The 25,145-nt window shown below is 43.0% G+C and overlaps 1 protein-coding gene across 2 annotated transcripts in view; it reads right to left on the bottom strand.

The window, feature by feature from the left end:
• THNSL2 (threonine synthase like 2) overlaps positions 1-25,145 on the bottom strand; it is a 75,511-nt gene that overhangs the window by 5,022 nt on the left and 45,344 nt on the right. For both annotated transcript variants that reach the window (XM_029593087.1, XM_029593096.1), the window contains exons 6-8: positions 22,488-22,636; positions 11,681-11,806; positions 9,364-9,515 (exon numbers count right to left, since the gene is read on the bottom strand). In XM_029593087.1, the coding sequence (XP_029448947.1) occupies positions 9,364-9,515; positions 11,681-11,806; positions 22,488-22,636 (427 nt within the window). The remainder of the gene's footprint in view (positions 1-9,363; positions 9,516-11,680; positions 11,807-22,487; positions 22,637-25,145) is intronic.

The following is a 25,145-nucleotide window of genomic DNA, read 5'->3' as shown; positions in this document are numbered from 1 at the left end:
CTTAATGGAAATTATTTACATTGTGCAGAAGTGTCTCTCAATTGTGCAGTAAGGTCTCTCCATGGGTATTACCGTAGGTTCTCTCCCTGCCGTAGGATCTCCCCCTGGCTATTAGACTCGGGAAAGGCTTGTTTAAATAGCCAAGTCTTGAGCCTTTTTCTAAAGGTTAATAGGCAGGGTTCAAGTCTAAGATCCAGTGGTAAGGTATTCCAAAGAGCGGGGCCCGCTGTAGAGAAGGCCCGGTCTCTGAGAGCAATATGGTGTGTGGATTTAGATGGGGGAACAGTCAGCGAACCTTTGTAGACTTCTCTGATGGGTCTGGATGATGTGTGTAGTCTGAGGGGGATTTGGAGGTTGAGCGGGGCTTGGGAGTGGATTGATTTATGGATGATGGTGAAGGACTTGTAAAAGATTCTGTAGTTTATTGTATTGGCAAATGAGAAACCTGGCAGGTGTGACCTTTCAGAATGTGACCTTTTCCAAGATGTGCCTCTTGGAAAACCAATGACATGAATGAAGTGATCACAGGTCCTATCTGGACTAACAACCAAAAGCATTTTGATGTTGCATGTTATATCAGATGGCAAACTTGCTCTAATGAGGACAAAAATATACCACAAACATCAACTGAACAGATGCACTTTTGCAGCTAGTGCTTGAATGCACCAGCAGTTTTGAACTGCAACAAAGGAGAAGACTGAAACACTTTCTGAAGCAAAGACTAGCGTGCCCAGGAAAGAGAGAAGGAAGAGAAAGATTGCCAAACACTGGAATCCACATTGGAAGACTTTCGACTGGCTATCGGAGACTTTCAAACTGGAGAAATTCCTGGTTCAGTCAGAGAAACTTGGGTGAGATACAGTCATACTAGGATTTTAATCTTTTGGATTTTTCTTTTCTTGTCTCATATAAACACAGAGGTGAGGTCAATGCTTATGCTAAGGAGAGATACACAGTTTGCTAAGTAAAGCTTGGCATATACTTCTTATTGTGTCTCAATGAGCTATGATTTATAAATAGTATTCTGTGTTCTGGAATGCTAATCCCAAGAGATAATCTCAAAGAGAATACCCATTACAGGTAAATAACCTTGCTTTCTCAATGGACAAAAAAAACCTCTCATCAATCACACAAGTGGACACTCCCAAGCTCAGAGTTGCATGAAAACATTTACTATGTTCTTATTTAGTAGTGAATATGCAACCCATATTTTGAAGAGGTTGGGAAGAGAGATGAAGGAATTAATTAAGCAAGCTTTTGAGAACCACTTGGCCAAGACAGTCTTGACATGAAGAATTTTCTAGGCAGTAATGAGCAGAAGACCAGATGGCAGTTTTGAAATATCTTCTATGGAAGTAGAGCGAAGATGGGCTAATTAAGTTGCCATAATTCTGACTTGATGGGCTTTCACCTTACACTCAGTTAAGACAACAACTTCAAAGTAACAGTAAGAGATGCAATCAAAAAGCCAAATGGAAAGAGTTCTTTTTGTAACTCAAAACTCCTGTTTCACTATGTTGAAGGAAATGAATAGTTGAACAGATCTGCAGGATCTATCCACCATGCCAGAGAATGGATGAGAGTGATGGATATATTTAAATTTGTGGAAAAGCAGCTGTAAATGTTGCTTCCTCTGTAATTTCAGGGGTCACTGAGCCTCCCTCATGTTGAATTGTGCATCTTTATGAAGAACTGGGTAGGTACTTGTTTCCGATCCAAAAGAGTTAGGATTATTCTGGTCAGTTCTTGTACTCTTTCCTAACAAAGGAATGCTTTCCCTTTTGTGGAACCCAGGTAAGGTCCCTATGATGTTTATTATGTGAGATAGCTCCAAATTGGCTTTTTGGAAATTGATAATGAACCCCTGAATGTGAAAGTGGCCATCATGCAGAGTATGGAACAATGAGCTGGCTATAAGCCAATCATCTAAATATGAGCACACATTTACATTGTTTTTTGAGGGAGAACACAATACTGGCAATGCTCATTGGCTATAGTGAAATGAATAGACTTCCAGTGAGCTTTGTGAATCAGGATGTGTGTATAGGCATCCTTGAGATAGCAGATGTTGCTTACCTGTAATAGGTGTTCTCACAGGACAGCAGGATGTTAGTCCTCACATATGGGTGACATCACAGGATGGAGCCCAATCACGAAACACTTTTGTCAAAGTTTCTAGAACTTTGACTGGCACCTACTGGGCATGCCCAGGATGGCACTAACCCTGCAACCAGCAGGGGTCCCCCTTCAGTCTTGTTTAAAAGCTATTGTAAGTGCCAAAAAATAAAATAAGAAAACGTAACGAGCCCAACACCGCAGGGTGGCGTACGGATTTCTTGAGGACTAACATACTGCTGTCCTGTGAGAACACCTATTATAGGTAAGCAACTTCTGCTTTCTCACAGGACAAGCAGGATGGCGGTCTTCACATATGGGTGAGTACCGAGCTGAGGATGTCCGAGAAATGCACCAAATCTATTTTTATTATTTATTTTATTTAAGGATTTTTTATTTTACCCAAAGACGTGCAACAGGCACAAGGACTGGGGTGGAATTTGGTGGAGGGCATCCTGAACCCTAACGGGCAAGCAGAAGGGTGTTGGTACATCAAGTTGCAAATAGGTTGCGCAAGACAGACTGGCCGAAGATGGAATCTTGTCTTCCAGCCTTGTCTAAACAATAATGGGCTGTAAAGGTGTGGAGAGAACTCCAGGTAGCAGTCCTACAAATATCAGGAAGCGGCACCGAGCATAGGTGCGCTACTGAAGTTGCCATGGCCCTGACAGAGTGTGCTTTAACACTGTCTTGAAGAGGAATGCCTGCTTGCTGATAGCAAAAGGATATGCAGTCCGCTAACCAGGAGGAGAGAGTCTGCTTACCCACAGGTTGACCCAATCTGATCGAAGCAAAGGAAACAAACAATTGAGTACTTTGCCTGTGGGCAGCTGTACGGTCTGGGTAGAATGCTAGAGCCCGTTTACAGTCAAGGGTATGCAGAGCCTGTTCTCCTGGATTGGAATGGGGCCTGGGAAAGAAGGTGGGTAGTATAATGGATTGATTAATGTGAAACTCCGATACTACCTTAGGCAAAAACGTAGGGTGACTGCGGAGCACTACCTGGTCGTGCAGAAGTTTAGTGTAAGGCGGATAGGTAACTAGGGCCTGTAACTCACTAACTCTGCGAGCGGATGTGATTGCCAAAAGAAAAATCACTTTCCATGTGAGATAGCGAAGATCACAGGATTGGAGAGGCTCGAATGGTGGTTTCATGAGCCGACCCAAAACCAGATTGAGGTCCCAAGAAGGGGCCGGAGGGCGCAGTGTAGGTTTGAGGTGGAGCAAGCCCTTCAGAAAACGTGTTACGAAGGATTGAACTGAAATAGGAACATCCCCAACACCTTTATGGAAGGCTGCTACCGCATTGACATGCATTCTGATGGAAGAAGTTTTTAGACCTGATTCTGACAAGTGCCAGAGATAGTCTAGAAACTTCATGGTGGAACAGGTAAAAGGACCAAGGGATAGTGAGGAACATCATAATTTAAACCTGTTCCATTTGTAAAAATAAGATTTTCTCGTGGAAGGCTTCCATGAAGCAATCAGGACACGGGAAACTGGCTCCGAAAGGTTGAGAGGTTGAAGAATTAACCTTTCAACATCCAGGCAGTCAAGAGACAAGGCCTGAAGATTGGGGTGGCGTAGGTACCTGTCGTTCTGAGTGATCAGAAGCGGGTCCTTCCCCAGGGAAATGTGCATGTGAATGGGAGGCCCTGAAGAATCAGAAACCACTCTTGGCATGGCCAGTGAGGGGCTATCAGGATCATGCTTCCCTTGTCCTGACGTAGTTTCACAAGAGTCTTCGAGAGAAGTGGAAGTGGAGGGAATGCATATAGGAGACCAGTTGCCAGTTCACCTCAAAACCACAAAGCTCTCTACTTTGCGGTTTTGAGGTGAAGCAAAGAGGTCTATGTGAGGATAACCCCAACATTGGAATATTGTTGTGGGGTTGAGGGACCACTCGTGCGGTTGAAAGGTGCGACTCAGCTTGTCTGCCAACACATTGTCCACTCCCGGCAAGTAAGTGGCCTTGAGGTACATCGAGTGGGAAAGGGCCTCCGCCCAAATCTGTGCAGCTTCCTGACAGAAGGTAGTAGCCTGTTCCTTTTCTTCCTTGTGCAGGGAACACAATTGGTCCACCTTGTGGTTTTGCGAGAACGCAAAGAGATCCACATCTTGCTGACCCCACTGGCGGAAGATCCTGGCCACTACACAGGGGTTCAGGGACCACATGTGGGGCTGGAATGTCCAGCTGAGGTGGAACACTACCACATTCGCAGTTCCTGGATCTACAGGCCCGTAGGCGTCCTGTAGATCCAGAGAGCAAAGCCATTCCCCTTGATGCAGAAGTGGAAGTAGGGTACCCAAGGATACCATTCTGAACCATTCTCTGTGGAGGAACCTGTTTAAGGCCCGGAGATCGAGGTTGGAACGGAGGCCACCTGTTCTCTTTGGGATGAGAAAATACCAGTAGAACCCTCGTCCCCGGCGAACCAATTCCACGACTCTGGACTGTAGCAGTAGCGAGAGTTCCAACTCGAGGGTAGATGCGTGTTCTATGAGGCTCCACATCGGGGAGGGTGGGGAGTCTGGAGGAACACTGAGGAGATTCAGGCGGTAACCTTGTGCTATGATGGATATTACCCATTGGTTGGTGGTAATTGGGAACCAGTTGCTGACGAATTGGCAGAGACAACCCCCCACAGGTGGGTCGGACAGTGCGGGCAAAGGGGATAGGTTTCTGTTCTCTGTATGCCAGTCAAAAGCCAGCTGCAATGCTAGGCTGGGGGACTGGCTGAGCCCTAGGCGCTCTTTGTTGGCGAGGGTGGCCTCTTTGGGAGGACCGAGTTGTACGAGCACGGGAGGCCGGAGGGTAGTATCTACATTGCTCGTAAAATGGCTTCCTGGTATCCCTACATGGCCCTCTACAGGTTGCCGAAGAGGGATCAGAGGTGGAAGTTCATAGTTGACGTAGTGTCTCAAGGTGATCCTTGAGTTGGGCGAAGGTCGGAGGTGATCCTTGAACCTCTGGGCGAAGGTCGGAGGCTTTTAGCCAGGCTCAGCATCTGGCACTAATGCCTGCTGCTGAGACTCTTGACGCTGTCTCAAACACGTCATAGGCCAATCTCACCTCATATTTCCCAGCTTCAAGTCCTTTCTGGAGGATGGATTCTAGGCCTTCCTGAAATTGTTGTGGTAGGGTCTCAGTGAACTCCTGGACCTGTTTCCAGAGGTTTCTGTTGTACTGGCTCATGGAGAACTGGTATGCTGATATGTGAGCAATAAGAATGGACCCCTGGAAAACTCTTCGACTCAGGGCATCTAAGGCTCTATGCTCCTTTCCTGGAGGGGCAGGGGAGTGTGGGTGAGTCCTTTTGGCCTTTTTCTGGGCTGATTCAACTACCACCAACTGGTGTGGCAATTGGCTCTTCTGAAAGCCTAGGACCTGTTGTACTAAATAGGTGGCATTTATTTATTTTATTTATTTAAACTCTTTTCTATACCGTCGTTAAGCTAGAAGCCGTCACAATGGTTAACAATAAGGCACTTAAAATACTGACTGGAGCCACAGAACCTGGGTGTTCCCACAGCCGGTGAAGGAGGTCCAGAAAAACCTCATGCACTGAGACAGTCATCACCTCCTTAGGAGCATCCACAAATTGAAGGACCTCCAACATCTTGTGGCAGGCATCCTCTTCTGTTAAAAGTTGGAAGGGAATGGTCTCCACCATCGCCCGGACAAAACTCGCGAAGGATAGATCCTCTGGAGGTGAGCGCTGTCTCTCTTCTGGCGGAGGAGGCTCCAACAGAAGGTCCTCAGAGGCCTCTGAGGAGTGTTCAGAGGAGGCGTCTTCCCATGGGTCATAAGGAGCTTCCTCCTCACCAGCAAACTGCCTGGGTCGAGGAGGGAGGCTAAAGCCCAGAGTAAGGTGCGCAGGCACCGATGATCGGTGAGGTGGAACAGACAGCGGTGGCGCAGGCAATGAGGGCACCGGGACCTGCGATGGATGTTGGGGCACCGGGGAGGCCTGATGTCCCGGGCACGGGATCCGGCATCAGCGGTCCCGTCCGTGGAGATGGGAGAGGAGCCGCATCTTCCTCCTCCAAGCAGCCCGGAATCTGGATCAAGATGGGGGGAGGCACCGGTGGTGGGCAGGGCACAAAGGGGCCCGTTGGCACGGGCTGCACCAGTAAGGCACCAAGCAGCACATCCAGCCTTTCCAGCAGAGGCACCAAAATGAAGGACGCCGGTTCCGATGCCAGTATGGGGGCCAGCGTCGGTGGCTGCTGGAGACCCCAAAGGGCATTTAGCCCTGCCTGTTGAACCACGCAGTCCAACTCCTCTCTGAAAGAGGATGAGGACAAGACCGACCCTTGAGTAGGAGGCAGGATGGGCGTCACTGGAGGCTCAATGCCAAGCACCAATGTCGGTGGGGAATGCCCTGGGGTCCCAGGTCCAGAGGAGGATGGGACCTCCTCTCCCCAGGGCCTCTTCGGTGGGGGGGGGGGGGGGGGGTTCGGCCGAGGCCGATGCCACTCCAGTGTCAGTGCCGGCATCGGATGGTGGCGACTGTCGGTGCCGCTGTCAATGCTTCCCACGGTGCTCGGTCTAGTCATTCTCCGGCGCCAAAGAAGTCAATGCAGAAGTCTTTGAGTGTCCCAGTGCCAGTGAGGGGCGATCTCCCGCTTCCTGATCCTCTTGGCAGGGCTTCGAGGGTGAAGGTCCCGAGTCAGTTTGATCCCATGACTCGACGTACCCGGCACCAGAGTCGATGGAGCAGATTGCTTGGAACCAAACAAGTGCTCCATCTTGTCCAGGCGGGCACACCAGCCTTTGGAGGACAAGGAAGGCCCAAGATACAGGACGCAGATGTCGTGTGGGTCTGTTATGGACATAGTCCGAGGACACTCTGGGCACTTCCAGAAATCGGTTGTCATGATAAAAATGGCGGTGTGCAGTCGATGGCCGTTGGCCACCGGAAGGCAGATGCTCAGGAACAGACCGCAAAAAAAAATGAAAAACAGACTTACCGAGCGCCGGAGGAATCGGTTTGCGATGGGGGACCCTGGAGCGGGGAAAAACTTGAAGAAAAACTTCAAATCGTTCCATGAGGAAATTGTGAGGAAAAAGTTCTCACAGAGCTCCACTAACTGCGAGACAACAGCTCCACGGAAAACAAAGAGACTGAAGGGGGACCCCATGTGGCCACGGGTTTGGTGGCATGCTGGACATGCTCAGTATGCCAGTCAAAGTTTTAGAAACTTTGACAAAAGTGTTCCATGACAGGGCTCCATCTGATGATGTCACCCATCTGTGAGGACTACCATCCTGCTTGTCCTGGGAGAACATTTTATCTCATGGATATTCTGAAAACCTGACTGGCTGGGGATCTTCCAGGACAGGTCTGGGAACCTCTGCCCTAGTTCCATAGAAGCAATCAGTTCTGTAAATTGTAAGTATCCCTTCCTACTCTCTGTAGTTCTCCACTAACCCATTCTTAGGTAAACACAGGAATATGCTGTACAGGGCAGAGTACCCTAACCAGCAGAGGTACCACGACACCCCAAAATGTGCAGTAAGCCAAGTCATGGCCCTGTCAGGATGCTACATGTAAACCTGGGCCACTACCGACTAAACATAAGCCGCAGTTTGAAGCATTATGTCAGAGCTTGTGCCCTCCTGGAATGGGTGGGAGACGCTAAATTGGTAACAGACTTCAAAAAAGATATGGGGGAAAACAGATAGGATAGAGGAAGCATGATCTACTGGCACTACAGGACATGGGAGTAGCTAAGGGGTAACCTATGTGGAGAGGAGGTAATCAGCAATGTTATGACTTTATCAGGCTTCTAAAAAGGCAATGGGGTAAGCTGCATGGAGTGACCCTGCTAACAACTAAAACTTCAATGAGCAAGGGGAGGCCGCATGTTCTGAATAATGGCTTTGCTAGTTTTAGTAGCTGTGTGAATCATTAAAAAGTTGATAATAGGACATGGAAAGGGACTTGGGTGTTGAATTTAGTATTGGTCTTGAAAGAATCATAGAGGAAAAAGATAAGGCCTGAACAGCCTACCTGATTTTCAAAAGCATTTACACACAAACTAGGTTTTACACTTGTAAATACACTTTACCCATGTAAGTGGGTTTTGAAAATTGCTACGATAATATGTTACATTTAAATGTGTAACTTCTTTGAAAATTCACCTGAAAGATTGCAGAGAAATGGATTCTGGCTACATTTAAGACTGATACAGAGGGCAGTGGTAGGAAAGAAGTTGAGAGCTCAGGCAAAAGATAAACAGTTGGGGAGCTGGTATTGGGTTGCATAGGGGAATTCATATACTCATCTATCCAAAGTGGAAAAATAACTGGACAAATTGGATGGGCCAATTTAGAACATAACACTTGCCAACTGGGTCAGACCAAAGGGCCGTCAAGCCCAGTATCCTGTTTCCAACAGTGGGCAATCCAGGCCACAAGTACCTGGCAAGATCCCAAGGGATAGACAGACTCCAAGCTACTTCTCCTAGGGATAAGAAATGAATTTCTGCAACTCCACCTTAAATAATGGTTTAAGGATTTTTCCTCCAGGTACTTGTCCAAACCTTTTTTAAACACAAATACACTAATAGCTTTCATCAATCCTCTGGCAAAAAATTTGAGCTTAATTATGCCTTGAGTAAAAAAATATTTTCTCTTATTAGTTTTAAATGTATCAGCTAGTAACTTCATTGTATGTCCCCTGATCTTTGTACTTTTGGAAAAATTAACATTTACTCATTCCACTCCACCCATGATTTTACAGACCTCTATCATATCTCCCCTCAGCCGTCTCTTCTCCCAGTGGAAGAGTCCTAACCTCTTTAACCTTTCCTCATAAGGGACTCATTCCATCCCCTTTATCATTTTGGTTTCCTTTCTCTGTACCTTTTCTGCTGCTATTTACTATGTTACTATGAGTGAGGCAGTGAGTAGACAAATCACCCAGATAACTTTACCCAAGTATTCAACAGGATAGGACAGCAATTTATCCGATCAGACTTACCTGGCTGACTAGTTGGACGACGCTAAGTATCAGCAATCACTGGCTAAAGTTAAGCCCTGAATCCCGGAATGCCCCCAAAACCACCCTTTTTTGTATCCAAGTAACAACTCACCCAGTCAAACTTTAGCAGGTTGGAGGGAGTAAATATTCAAATCTCAGCTTTTGTCTGGGTAACTCGAAAAGTTACCCGGACAACTACAAAACACTAAAATGAGAATCTGCTATTGCTGCTGACAGCACCTGCTGCATTCATCCTTACCTGGTCCGATGGCAATCGGACATCATATAATGGTACAGCACAGCCACGGCAGAGTGAGGGCACAGCAGATAGTGGTCTTCTACCCAGCAGCGCCTCATTGTCTGAATGATATCTTCATCCGATGCAGAGTATGACGTTAATACTTCGGTAATCTGAAGTGGCAGGAGCAGCAACAAAACAAAGTGAATAAGACAGCCTGAGACAGCAGGCACCAGGTGACAGTCCGGGGCCCCAGGAAGCTCTGGACTCACTTCTTATGATTTTCCCTGCAAATGTCCACTCCTTCCTAGCACTTATGGAATGCAGTAACAGCCCCAAAGCCAACCAAGGAAACCGTTCATTTAAGCAGTAAGGATGACAACAGCACTGCTTTTAGCGAAAGCACTAAAATCTCCTGCACGTGTCCGCCCAAACCCGTGCTTCTCCCAACTCTGGCTACAGCAGCAGAGGGTAGATGAGAGGGAGGCTGGCACCCTAAGTCCCATCAGACGTTCTCTGCAGCAGCTCTTCCTCTTTAGCATACACTTCCTTTCTGAAACTAAAATCGTTATGCCTGTCTGTTGTCTTCATTATCTCATTAGGTGTGGATTATATAATGTCACATGTAAGCCACACTGAACAATCCCATTGGAAATGGCCGAATAGAGGTGTATATAAATAAATAAACGGGGAAGGAGGAGAGGTTGTCACAGAAACAATGTGTCTGTACCTGATTGTTGTTGCTGTTCCCTGCTTAGCTCTCCCAGAATGACACTTCTATAGCCTTTGTGCCCACTCTTGTCCCCTCCCCACCTCCAACTGGATTTGTGGCCACATTCTGCTATAGAGGCAGCTAAGGAAACTTTACAGCAGTAGCCTGACCCTCTCTCCACCTCTTTCTTCCCCCAACAAACAGAGAGAACTAGATATGATGCAGGCGTGAAAGGGAGATGGAGAGGTAGCAGAGGCAGTGGAGGAGAGAGAGAGAGAAAAAGAAAAGAGTTTGCTTTTCCTTTCAGTTTTCCAGGGTTCAGTCCAATTCTACTTTGGATCAGATTTTTAAGCTTTTTCTGTGCAGACACAAAAGGAGAGAAACCTTCCAGAGACAAACGCCACACTTTTAGCACAGTCCCTATGTCTTTCTCCACCCCCACTTTGCTTTGCTGATGAGTCCTCACAGCAGAGCTTTCCAAACTGTGTGTCGGGACATGTTAGTGTGTCGCCTGCAGTGTGCAGGTGTGTCGCGCAAGCCCGGTCAACTCTGATGCGAGTTTGGGCTTTTTTTTTTCTAGAGATTCACTTTTTTTTTTCAGTTTATGGGTTGCTTATTATTGGGTGATTTTTGCTGTCAATCGCGTTTTTTGGGGGGGCTTGGTGGGTGGAACGAGCCCAGCCATCCTTGCATTGGCTGCTGCTGCCAATGAGGCCTGGCCATGAGGAGTACTGACTGCAAGCAGCAGTGTCTGGTGATCATGGAAGGGAGTGAAGCACTTAACTGGCAACAATCAAAAAGACGAGGTACATGAGTGTGGGAGCCAGACATGTGCTGGGGAGAGAGAGATGAGTGAGTGGGGGGCAAACGTGCTGGGGGGACAGACATGTGCTTGAGGGGGAGAGATATGAGTGTGTGGGGGCCAGACATGTGCTGGGGGGAGGAGAGAGATGAGGGTGTGGGGGACAGACAATTTGTTTTATTATTGTTTCTCATAAATTATAACAATAACATGAATCTTGGAATATATATTTTTAATATAAATTTAAGGTTTTCATGAGATAGGTTGTGTCGTGAAACATTGTATTTATGTATATATTTAAGGAAACATACATAAATTGTCGAAATATGTTTCGTTCGTTTAACCTTTAACCCCTGGTTTACTAGTAGACTGAATTACCGTGTCGTGAAATTATGTTTGTCTAAAAAGTGTGTCACCAACATGAAAAGTTTGGAAAGCTCTGCCTCACAGGATGGAACAGGAAAGATTGTAACCTTAACTGTGATCCTTCCATTCCAGTCTCCAATTTCAAGTTACTAATCGCAGCACCGACGGATGCTACAGTACAAGACAATATACTTGTAAGCAAAGTGGGACAATGCTCACAGGTCCATTTACATGAAAATACAGAGAAAGCTCTTTAAGGCCACATGCCTGTGCGATCGCTGATATGCTGAACCAGCCTTCCAGGTACAGACTCAGAAGCTGACACAATGTAGGTGCGATATGGGTAAGGTTATTGGAGCTTGAGCTTCCTTATGTCAACACAAAAAATAAAACTGCAGAAAAGTCAGCGTTCTTAACTGTTTTGTCAAGTCACCAAATGAAATCTTAATACCAGAGACCTTTGCATGCAGTTTTTCTGGCACTTTGCACGTTTTGTTCTTCTGAAATTCCTCCATCAGCTTCTTGACCAAACTGCAATCCGAGTCTGCCAACAGCCAGAAAATTCTCTCCATGTTGTAAGGCTCCTGCAGGGAAGAAACAAGCTACTTCAATCCCTTTGCACAACTAGAACAAGAACGGAAAACCCTTCTCTGGCATTTGCCATGGAGTGGCCTGAGTGTTAAGGACAAGATGCACTGTCATGTCCAGATAAGAGGTCTCACAGCATTTGGTTTCCCCAGCAAGATCGGATTGAACATTTATTTATTTAAAAGTTCTTATGAACCGCCTCACCAACCTAGTAGGCCACCCAAGGTGCTGTAGGCAAGGGTAAAAACAACAATACTGTATATAAAACAAACCAAAAACCCACAACAGATCGCAAAAAGCCAGTTCTGTTATCCTTATACTGCGGTGGCAGTATCACAATTCAGGGATATCACCCACAATACCGTCTCACCCCTCTGCCCAACAGATTGCTTAGCACCAGATATTATACCCCTATAACTGAACACTATGATGGGCCCATAGTAATCCCCCTACCCAATTGCCAATAGCCTCATATTATTTTTATTTTATTTTTTATTTATTTATCGAGTTTTATATACTGTCATTTGGTTTTGCCATCATAATGGTTTACAAGTTTTGATTAGATAAAGTAAGTTAATGAGTTAGTATAGGCATTATAATAGAGATTCCAGTTAGAGGATTAGCAAGGTTAAATATGCAAATTTACATATTCAATTAGATGCAGTTCCAACACTGCTCTCTACATTAATGGTGAGGTGGAAGGGAAATAGAACTAAAAGGTACTAAGAGCCAAGCGTAACAAGTAAGAGGAAAAATAAAAAAAGTGCATAGCTTGCTGGGCAGACTGGATGGGCCGTTTGGTCTTCTTCTGCCGTCATTTCTATGTTTCTATGTAAGATGTTATATAGAAAAGGTTAGGTATAAAGGTTTACAAGATTGAGAGGAATGGACATGTAGAGGTCCAGTGTCATGGTATAATGTGAGGAGGATGCGTAAATGTCATTGGGTGTTTTGGTAGGCTTTGGTGAACAGCCAGGTTTTCAGCTCCTTCTTGAAGGTTTTTAAATTTGGTTGTGTTCTTAGTTCGGTTGGGAGTGTGTTCCAGAGTTTGGGGCTTTGAGGAATATGGTTCTTTCACGAGTAGAAATTAGTTGTTTGGATTGAACAGGTGGAATTTTCAGGAGGCCTTTGTTGGTTGAACGGAGGTTTCGTTGCGGTGTATGGAGTTTTATTGCTGTACTTAACCAGTTAGTTTGTTCTTCGTGTATTAGTTTGTATAGTATGGTCAGTATTTTGTAATCTATTCAGAATTTTATTGGGAGCCAATGTAGAGATATAAGAATTGGAGTAATATGTTCATGTTTTTTTGTTCCTGTGAGGATTCTGGAGGCTGTATTTTGTAAGATTTGGAGTGGGTGGATGGTGGAGAGTAGTAAGCCAAATAATGAGTTGCAATAGTCCAGGTTGGAGAAAATGAGTAGTTGTAGGACTGTTCTGAAGTCATCTGGAGTTAGGAAGGGTTTTAGTCATCTTAATGTTAGTAATTTGTGGTATCCCTCTTTAATTTTAGTAGTGATATGGTTCTTGAAGGATAGTTCATTGTCGATGATGACCCCTAAGTTGCGAGCATGAGTGACAGGGGAAATTGCTGCTTTTTGGTTCTCTATGTTGAGCGGTGGTGGGGATGATGGGTTGTTTTTTCTATCCATGATAATTATTTCTGTCTTTTCGATGTTTATTATGAGTTTCATGTTGGTTAGTAGTTGCTTTATTTTGGTGAGATATGTGGCTGTTTTTTTGTAGGTTTCTTCCAATGTATTATGTATTGGGATTAGTATTTGGATATCGTCTGCATATAGGAAGTGGGTAAGCCCAAGATCATTAGCAAATAGTCCCATCATTAAATCTTGTACCGCTCATTTGCTCCTTCAATAAACCCTTAAAGAACACTAATTTTCTATTGTCACCCAATCTGAGTATCACCTTTTTTCAATATATACAAGAATCCTACTTCAACCTGGCATCCACAAAGAAGGCCTGCTACCAAAAGACCCCTTGCCCGCAGCCAAACCCACTCCACTTCTTCCAAAAAAGGCACCTTGACTCTATCTTATTTATTTAACAGTTTTTCTATACCGACATTAAAATACACATCATGTCGGTTTACATGATAACAAAAAGGTGGAAATTACAGATAAAGGGGGGGGGGGGAAGATGGAAAGCTAAGAGTAACTGGGGGTCGGGAAGAGACCCCAACAAGTAGGAGAGAAACGAGAGGAACAGTAACATCTAAGTAACAAAGGTTAACTATGGTTCAAGAGAAAGTATATTGTTAAATAAGGAGTAGGAGTATAAGTATACAATGGGTGGATATACAAGGTGTAAATATACAGAGGGGAGTGAATATACAAGGTGCGTACCGGGGGTAGGGAGGCAGCAGGGGAAATAAAGGAGGTTAATCCGGGAAGGCTTGATGAAAGCCACGTTTTTAGTAGTTTTCTAAATTTGAGAGGGCAGGGTTCCATACGAAGACTGGGTGGTAGGTCACTCCAGCGCGTTAGGCCGGCAATAGAGAAAGCACGATTTCTTGTAGCTGAGAGGTGGGCTTTTTTTTAAGGGGGGGTGAGCAGGGTACATTTGTGGATTGTTCTGGTAGGGCGGGAGGATTGTGTGGGTTGGAGGGGTTCATTGAGCCAGGAGGAATTGTGGTTGTAGACAGCTTTGTGTAGGATGGTGAAGGTTTTGAACAGAATGCGGAAGGAGATGGGGAGCCAATCTAGGCTTTTGAGGACAGGGGTAATGTGCTCGGATTTACGTGATCCTTGCTGTGGCGTTTTGCAGGATCTGGAGAGGTCTGATGGTGGAGGATGGAAGGCCAAGATAGAGGGAGTTGCAGTAATCTAGCTTAGATGTGAGTGTGGCATGAATGACAGTTTTGAAGTCGTGGGTGTGGAGGAGTGGCTTGAGCTTTTTCAGGATCGAGAGCTTGTAGAAACCTCCCCTAATAACGGAGGTGATGTGGTTTTTGAGGTTCAGATGAGGATCGATAAGAACCCCTAAATTTCGAACTGAGGGTTGCGAGAGAAGGGGTGTGGTCAGAGGGTCGGTGGGGGTGGTCAGTTTGAATGTGTGGTGGTTGTGAATGAGGAGCAGTTCGGTTTTGGTAGAGTTGAGGGCAAGTTGCATTGAGGTGAGTAAGTTGTTGATGGCAGAATGGCAGTTTTTCCAGAAACATAGAGTGGCAGCAAGAGAGTCGCGGGTGGGAATGACGATCTGGACGTCGTCAGCGTAAATATAGAATTTGAGTCCAAGTTCTGTTAATTGATATCTCGGAGAGTACCATTCTAGTTTACTCTTAATGGGGAAACTCCCTCTCAAGGTCCAAAAAAACTAGTGTAAGAATCTTAAATTGTGAACAAGCCTCAATGGAAAGCCAATATAATGCATGCAAGACAGGAGTAAGAGCGGCCAGTCTAGCACATCCTGACACCACTCTGTCTGCTGCACTCTGAACCACCTGCAGCCTATGGGCGAGCCACTCAGGGAGGCCTGCATATAGGTCATTCCAATAGTCCAGATGCAACATAACCATGGATTATCTCATAACCGGTGCAAGGGTATTAGGTAGTGAACCTTACAGCCTTGTGCCCCCTCCCCACACAATTATAACAGGTTTTATATGAAAAATATCACTTACAAAATGTATATTTACATTCATTGCTGTGGTGCCAACCAGAAAATCCTGCATAAAAGCGAAAAAAAAAACCCACTTGGAAGCCATTGTATTAGGTCTATTGCAACACGTTTGGTGTAGTTTTAGCCCTCAGAAAGTCATGAATATTACAAATATAATATAGTAAACTTCTCTACAAAACAGCATGAATTGTCAGCACTCAAACAGTAACACTACTACTTATGAAAAGGCAACACTACAAATATTACACCAGGCCCTAAAAAAACAATATCCCTTCTATTAGGAAAACAAAAAGAAGCCAGGCTGCGATAGATCCCTACACACGAACAGAATACCTCGCCTAAGCCACATACAGTGAACACCAAAACCTTTTAATATAGAATAAAGAGAGCATAAAATAAATACTCATGCAGACAAAAACTGAACTGGAAACTGCTCCAAGCCAGACTCTATAAGCAGTACAACAATGGAAAAAGATAAAGGGGATGGAACTTTCCCCTATGAGAAATGGCTAAAGAGATTAGGGATGTTCAGCTTGGCGAAGAGACAGCTGAAGGGAGATATGATAAGGGTCTATAAAATCACGACAGAACTAGAACGGGTAAATGTGAATCAGTTATTTACTCTTTCAGGACTAGGGAGCACTCCATGAACTTGGGAAGTAGCACATTTAAAACAAATCGCAGAAAATTATTTTTCATTCAACACACAATTAAGCTCTGGAATTTATTGTCAGAGGATGTGGTTAGGGCAGTTAGTGTAGCTGGGTTTAAAAAAGGTTTGATAAGTTCCTGGAGGAGAAGTCCATAAACTGCTATCAATCAATTTGACTTACAGAATAACCACTGCTATCACTGGCATTAGTAGCATGGGATCTATTTAATGTTTGGTACTTGTAACCTGGATTGGCCACTGTTGGAAACAGGATGCTGGGCTTGATGGACCCTCAGTCTCACCCAGTATGGCGACTTATGTTCTTTAGTAATTAAAACCTCATAAAAATAGTTGAAATTTTCCCACTCATCAATAAAATATTGCAATACAGCAGATACATCAAACATCACCTACAAATTAAAACTAGTAAGAATTAAAATATCCCATATTCTACACATCTGGGAACTTTTGAGTTCCAGTCTCCATGAGATTGTTGTGGATGAATGGGGGATGGTGGGAGCCATTCAAACTTTCTCCTCTCTCTCATATACACTACTTCCTAATATTCATTCTCTCATACATGCGCTCGCACACACACTCTACTCCTCTCATTCTCACGCATGTTCGCTCCCTCCCTCCCTCATATACACATGCTCACACACACTTACTCAGACAGTTCTCTCTCACATACACTCCCTCTCTCTCAAACACACCAGGCCTCTCCTCTTGCTTCTTCATTGGGATGGGCTCCACTAGTGGACCCACAGGGCTCTCGCTTTGCTTCAGCTTCCAGTGGAATGAGATCCGCCAGCAGCCAGAGGCCCATGCTGGTGATTTTGCCATCTCCCAAGGTTTGGTGCACTAGGCGACCGCCTGGATCGCCTAATAGAAGCACCGATCCTGGGTTACCCTCATTCAAAATGATGCATAACTATAATTATAAATTTTTCCTTTACAGAACTGGAGTCAATTACTCAATTTAGGATAACATTACCACAGTATTTCAAAGTTAGTGCAATTTCTTAGTTAATTTCACTACTATGGAGTTACTGCAGTACTCCAGTTTTACTCCTATTGCAATGCAAGGTTACTCCAGTACTTCAAAACAGAAGTGTGGCAGAAGAGAATATTGGTTGCCATAGATGATGACAGGGACAGAGGAACAAGATGGCAGAGTAGGATCCTGTGGTTTTTCTTCTGCCTTAGTAGAAGAAATAAATGCCATAACAGGGTTATGACCAAGAAAACAGCGAGTGTTATTTGACTGCTGACTGACTTCAGGATTAAAGGTCTTGAGTAAAGAGAGAGCCTGGCAAAAACAACTCTACCCCTATAATGCTCGGGGCCTATAGGGCGTTACTCAGTAAATATAGAATCAATATTTCAAAGGCGAAACGTGATTTTTACTCTAGGAAGATCCATGATTCTCAATTTAATCCAAAGGTATTATTTTCTTATGTTCTGGATCTAACTAAAATGAATCAGCCGACTATCTCCATGATAGCTCAGGAAAAAATATGCAATGAATTTGCATATTTTTTTAGGGACAAAGTTTGATAACATCCCTTCGGTAACTATGCAGAAGATTACTGTTGCAACCGTCCCTTCCCGACGGCTTCACTCCGCCTACCTTTCTTTCCTTCCACCTTCTCTTGTTGATGGACGACTAGCTGCCGCAGCGTCTGCCTGCCATCCTCTCCGGCGTCCCCGGACCGGCTTGGGCGCTGCCTCCTGCCATGCTCCGTTGGTACCTTAGGGCGCGCGTGCTGCGCAGCCCTCACTCTTATTTCCTACTTGGCGCAAACCTCAGGGGCGTCCCCCTGTGATGACGTCACACTGCCCGGATATTTAAAGCCTACGATGTTTGCTAGCCTTTGAGTTAGCAAGGGGGGAATCTTACAGATGGGATTCGCTCTCCGTACCCAGCTACTCTGCATCTCCAATTTCCCATTGAACTCTTAACGCTAACAGGGTACTCGCTCCTCGAGGGCCCATGTTCCCTGACTCACTGTCTGCTCCTACCTTCTCTTCTGCCTGGAAGGATTCGCTATCTTCAACACCAGTGAGTACTACCATCTTCACCTCAGAGCTGTTCCCTGGAACCAGGTACTCACTCCGAGGGCCTGCCTCCGTTCCAGCCCTAGTGCCATCTCCTACGTGGATCCGCTGTGTGAGTACATTACCTTCAAGCCTCTCAGCTCTTAGGGATCAGGTGCTCCTGAAGGGCCTACTCTCTCTATCCTGGGGTTCTCCATACTGGGGCTTGTGCATATTCCACTGTACTCATTATTCTCAGTTCTTTCCACTACAGCACTGCTACCAGAGGAGCGCCTAAGGGATACTAGCCTAGCCGAGCTACTTCTGCTGCTCACTACTGCCACCTCTGTTGGCTTCACCACATTGTGTAATAAAAGATCAATCTCTGTATTTGTGTGTCCTAAGCTGAGCCTGACCTATGGCCCCTCATGGGACTTCCCCCCCGTGGGCGTGGTCAGCTGCCACAGTGTCCAAGGGTCCACCCAAACCTCACTAATTATAACAATTACTCTGCCTACGATTCCCGACCAGACCTGGTCTACTTTTGAGAATGTACCATCCTCTGAAATAGAGATTTTAATTAGAAAGATGAATCCCATGGCTCATCCACACAACGCTATTCCTATTAAATCATTAAAATTAGAATCCAATATCATTGCTAGACTAATCGCTGATATCATACATTTATCTTTGGACCAAGGAAAATTTCCTGATAATCTGAAATGCGCTATGATTAGACCACTTCTTAAGAAACCCTAATGCCGACACGGCTAATCTTAACAATTTCAGGCCTGTGTCAAATCTCCCATTTGCAGCTAAATTAATGGAAAAAGTTGTACATAAACAACTCTCTGAATATCTGGATAATAATAATATTTTATATCTTGCACAATTCAGTTTTCAGACATTTTTTAGTACCGAGACTCTGCTCTTATCACTTACAGATACAGTCCTTAGAGGGTTGGACTGTGGACAATCTTATCTTTTATTTATGTTGGACATTTAGGTGGCTTTTGACACAATTTTGACACGACCAACCATGAATGCCGGTATAGAAAAGCACAAATAAATAAAAATTAATCACGAGATATTGATCCATAGACTAATTGAAACTGGTATTTCAGATATTATTTGTAACTGCCCACTTCCACACTAATTGGTTACTCAGTTGTTCATTGTACACCCCTGTTATATGTAAACCGGCATGATGTGATTGTATCATGAATGCCGGTATATAAAAATCTTAAATAAATAAATATAACCTTGAACTGGTTCAATCTTATTTGAAGAATAGATTTTACAAAGTGAAGATTGGAATATTCAAATCTGAACCTGTGTCACTCTCTGCTGGTGTACCTCAAGGGTCCTCTATCTGCAACACTTTTAACATCTATATGTTGCCTTTATGTAAATTGCTCTCAGGTTTAGGATTAACTTACCACATATATGCAGATGACGTCCAAATTGTGCTTCCAATTTCTGGATCTCTTGACAATTCTCCAAAATTGTGGGAAATATACCTTGTCTATATCCAACAGTTACTAGCCTACATGAACTTGTCCTTAAATCAATAAAAAAAATGGAAATTTATTTGCAATAAGCTTGATAAGAGGACACTGCATATTAACAATATGCAGCCTAGGTACGCTATAGTTAAAGTAAGGGATTTAGGGGTTATTTTAAATAATGAACTCAACTTAAAGAGGTTCATTAACAAGCTGATTAGAGATGGGGTTTTTTAAGCTTCAAGTCCTAAAGAAACTAAAACCATACTTATACTCCAATCATTTTAGAACAGTTTTACAAGCTTTGATCTTCTCAAAAGTGGATTATTGTAACTCTCTTTTGCTGGGACTTCCACTATCAACTATCAGGCCCCTCCAACTGCTCCAAAATGCAGCTGCGAGAATTTTAACCAGCACTAAGAAATATGATCACATTACACCGATTTTAAAAGACTTGCATTGGCTACCAATCACTTATAGAACCCAATTTAAATTATCTTTGATCCACAAAATGCTATTTAATGATAATGTTGACTGGTTCAGCGCAGCACTTCATTTTCATACACCACAATGGAATTTGTGTTCTGCTAACATAGGTTTACTTTCAATACCATCTCCCAGATTATCACATTTAAATAGTGTGAGAGAGAGCCCTGTCTTTAGCAGGCCCTAAATTATGGAACTCCTTACCATCAGATTTAAGGCTTGAATGTCATTTTCAGACATTTAAGAAGAAATTAAAAAGCTGGTTATTTCAGCAGGTATTTAGTTGAGCACACATGAAATCTCGATTTTTCATTCGGCCATGATTAGTTTTATTGTTCTATTTTATATGTGTATTTTATGTTTTATATTTTTTAATTGATATATTTTAACCAACTTTTGCTGTTTTTGTAGTTAAATTATGTGAACCGGTACGATGTCCCAAGAATATCGGTATATAAAAATAAATAAACAGCCTATCATAGTTTGTGGAGATGTTATGTATCAACAAGAGAAATGAGAATCGAATAAGTTGGAATTGTTCCAGCGAACACTTTGACTACTGCAGAAACAGTGTGTTGAACTCTTGCGGGGGTGGCACAGAATTGGCACCAAGTTATCACAGAAGAGCAGGATTCATTGTGCAAGCTGGAGTGAAAACATCAAGCAATGTGAGTACTGATAAAGCTGCTCATTCCAGTACTGCAGAGAAGGTGATGGGTTGATATGCGAGTATGAGATGAGCCACATCAGAGTTAAGCTGGTAAATGCATTTGATGCTAGAAAGAGAGCCTTCATATTTTTGTGGCAGGATGATTAAGCATATTCAGCTGATCATGGTATTTGGAGGTTTTAAAGGTATTTAGAGTTTAGGACAGTAACTGAATTTGGGGATTTTATGTGGATTAGTGGTCTTCAGAGTTTCCTGACAGACTTTTTGATATTTTTTTATTCTTTTTGAATGATTTGACTAGTACATATGGAAGGGAAACAAATTTCAACCAAGTCCCCTGAATGAGAATAGCTCATCTACCAGGGGTCTGATGAACAGTTACCTCATTAGGATACCACCAGGGAAAGACTCAGTGCCAGTGGGAGGCCTTACAAGGATCCCTAGGTATGACTGAAGCTTTAGGTAGAATTAAACTCATAGCTCAAGAAAGAGTAGATTAAGCACATTCACAAAATACATAGCCAGCTATTAGAAATCTTCCATTATTTCAACTAAAGGTAAATCTATAAAGGTTGTACTGGATACAATTTGTCCTGTACTAAAGAGATAAAAAATGAAAACTGATGGGATGCCTTCTAAAATGGGAAGCTCAGATCAGAGTACGAAAAAAATAGAACAAAGGATCAAGATAAGTGTTTACTGGAACAAGACAGTAAAGTTCAAATACTGCAGGCTCAGAGCCAGCGGCTGATTAAAGACCATGTAAGCCTGCATTGTAAAACTGAGGATGTAGAAAACATTGAGAGATATAATAATTTAAGATTTGCTAATTTCCCAAAATCTCAAGACAAGCATGTTCATTTAAAGGCAGTAGTTCCAACATATCTAAGCTAAATATGTGGAATTGAAGACACAAACTAGCCACCAGCAGTTAAGGCTTTCTTTTCCCTACTAAAGGAAACAATAGTTAAGACTGTAATTTATTATCCAAATCTCAACATGCAATTAGATAGAGCAATACCCTGGTTCCAGTGCTAAGAAAAAAGCACTTCATAGGGACTTTTGTGGCTAAGTGGCAGCCGCTGAACATAGGCGCATATTCAGCAGCTGCTACTTAGCTGCATAAGTCCCTTTTATGTGGCTAAATTGCATTGAACACGCTTTTAATATTGACCTCATTATATATTTTTCCTCACATATAATGTCTTTATGTGACAACTAAGTTATGAAATATCAATAAAAATAATAGTTAAAAAAAAAAAAGATGGTGACCATTTTGACATGTTCTTTCTTCTGCAGCCTCCAGAACTAAGATCCTCCAAAAATACACATACCAAGGGCCAGGTGTACTAAAGGATTTCCCCACTTTGTACATGTGGGGAAAAAAATGCTCAAATACACCTGGCCCTTAAAATTTCAGTCTAAATAAGTGCAAGATTAGGTGCTGTACTTATAAGAGGTACATCTGGAGGGATATGTAGAAACTTGCAGACATATTGAAAGAAACATCTTCCTGGATATGGAGAAAGGAATTGCTATATTTCAAGTGTTGTGATCAAATAAGAATTTTTCAGTATGTGGCAATCAGATGAAAATATAAATCTGCCATACTGAATTTCTGAATATCAATGGATTTTATTTTTTAAATCATACTTGAGAATTCATCTTTGTTCTCGTTTAATAAAGTGTACCTGGATATCCATAGCTGAAGCCAGGGTTGACAGGACAGTGTCTCTCAATGAGAAATCCCCATGCTGGATAGTTCTATGAATAATATCATTCTTGTTCACTCCTGCAACAAGTTGGATTGGAAGTCGCATCCTCTGGGCAATACATCCAGCTGGAGGAAAAAAAACAAAGGAAAGAAAAATATTGGTGGTAAATATTCAGATACATGTATCAATAAAACCTAGGAGCTTCATCTGGTTGTACAAATATACTAATTCTTTTCTGTAAGGCTTATTCCAATAAAGGTGAGGTGCTAGAGTCATGTGACCTGGAGGACTATAAAAAATGACAGCCACCAAATGTCCTTAGTGGAGGCCATACAACCATGAGGGATGTCTGTTATAATTCACTGTCCTAACATACTGGGTCATTCATCAAGCTGCGATGTGGCCTTATCGCGTGCGATAATGGCTACTGCACGTGATACCGGCCGCATCACGGCAGTATTATTCAAATTAAGGGAAGGGGAGGAGTGTGGACGGGGTTTGGGTGGAGTTATGTCCCAGCAGCACCATGGGAAATAAATACACCTTTTCCTGTGACTCTGTAGGGGTGATAGTGTGCGGTGCCGGCAAAACTGCACCACCACGATGCAGCTGGCTGCACACTATCACCCCCCAACCCTTTTTTGTTCACAGGCCATCATTATACTATAAATAAAACAGAATGATGAATCTAGACCTTAGCCCTGGGAGAATTCTGCCCTACTGCGGAGTGGAGAATTTGTGCAGAATTCCCCCTGCGCAGAATTCCCCCTGCACAGAATTGTCAAATATCTTCAGTGCAGATAGGGATGGGCCAACAAATGAGTAATTTAACCCCAATGATACTGGCATACTTGCAATCAAGAAAAGGAAAAAAAGCATTTGGCTTTCACAGAGTGCACAATGTCAGGACAAAGGTGGGTGGTGAGCCTTAAAAAGATTTACATCCCTTACCAAAATAAGAAGTCATAAAATAATTTTAACTGGTATCATACAAAGGTATGCTTCAATGTACATATATTAATTGCATAGCATCACTTATAATCATATACCAGATTTCATTTTTGTTTATGCAGCATATGATATTATATAGATAGATAGATAGATAGATGGAGATAGATAGAGATGTATAGATATAGATATATCATTTGTCAAATGCACATAAAGTTGCCAAGGAAAACACTATCCTGTTGTTAAATTATGTATATCTCACGGTTCCACTAAGTTTTTAACAAAAAAATCAAAACTTTGTTTAGGAACATGGTGCTCCACATGAACTCAGAGGAAAGGCGTTGTAAGAAATGTTATAAGGCAGCAGCACTGTGCACAAGCCAACAAGGTTATAGCAAAACAGCTATTTTATGCCCATACTCGACATTACAATGCTTTGGTGTCTACATGCAAAATATATGAAACACATAGAAGGACAAAAAGTGAATTCAAATAAGTAATTATAGATCTAAAGGGCCAAAGGATATTCACAATTTATTACATTTTAATCAGACCGCAATGTTGATTTTTGCAAATTTTTAAAAGGGACACAGTCTAATGAAACAATGCAAAAAACTGGTAATCATGTCTCATCTTCCTTAAAAACAAAACAATTTGAAAACACCTGAGTGATCCTATCCAAAATTTAAAGATATACTGTATATAGTGACAAAAAGGTATCAAACATATTGAATAAATCCAAAATATCACTGATAAAAATCAGCCCATTCAATTTCTTTGTTTAATCCATATTGTGTTACTGTATGCCATTTATAAATATATCTTTGTTCACATTGTAAAAGAAAATACGAAAATCACCTCCATGGGTGTTTCTATAACCCAATTCTAATACTGCAAATCAAAGATGATCTAGAATATAGTTAGATGATATCCAGTGTGAAACTAAGGGCGCTTCTACTTTATGCCATCAAATACAAATAACTGGCAGGGACAACAGACAACATAAATCAGTCCAGTACTGCCTTAACTTGTACTCCGGTCAATCGTGAAACACGAGCTCATTGCCACTAAAAGAATGCAAACAGATATTGCAATGGCTGCATGGAAAAAGTCCAGATGTGATAATATTCTCCTGTCACTTAAAGGATACATAAGTGGAATTATATTAATAATCCTTAGCATTTTGAGCCCATTTTAAGTCAATAAAAAAAGCTGGTAATAAACACAAAATATCCCAGTGTTTCCAAATACCTTTTGTGTGATTCATGTCTGAAGAGTATAAAGTAGTACACATAGCATTTGTGGATCCTCTTTTGCTGGGTAGGATGAAAGTAACAGATCACAGTTGGCCCATAAGTCCCCTTTTATAAAATTGCTGTATGACCTTAAATGGATATCCCTGTACATAAAAAAAGTCTTCATCTCTTGAGCTTGGCAATTACATTCTGATGTATCAGAGCAAAGCTTGCATAGCCGTAAAAAAAAGGTTTGGATAAGTTCATGGAGGAGAAGTCCATTAGCTGCTATTAATCAAGTTGACTTAGGGATGGTCTCTAATATTAATTGCATCAGTAGCATGGGATCTACTTAGTGTTTGGGTACTTGCCAGGTACTTGTAGCCTGGATTGGACACTGTTGGAAACAGGATGCTGGGCTTGATGGACCCTTGGTCTGACCCAGTATTGC

Source organism: Rhinatrema bivittatum, chromosome 1 (assembly GCF_901001135.1).
Source record: "Rhinatrema bivittatum chromosome 1, aRhiBiv1.1, whole genome shotgun sequence".
In the NCBI taxonomy this organism is placed as follows: Eukaryota; Metazoa; Chordata; class Amphibia; order Gymnophiona; family Rhinatrematidae; genus Rhinatrema; species Rhinatrema bivittatum.
Note: the sequence above shows the minus strand (reverse complement) of the source record. Positions and strands in the feature narration are given on the sequence as shown.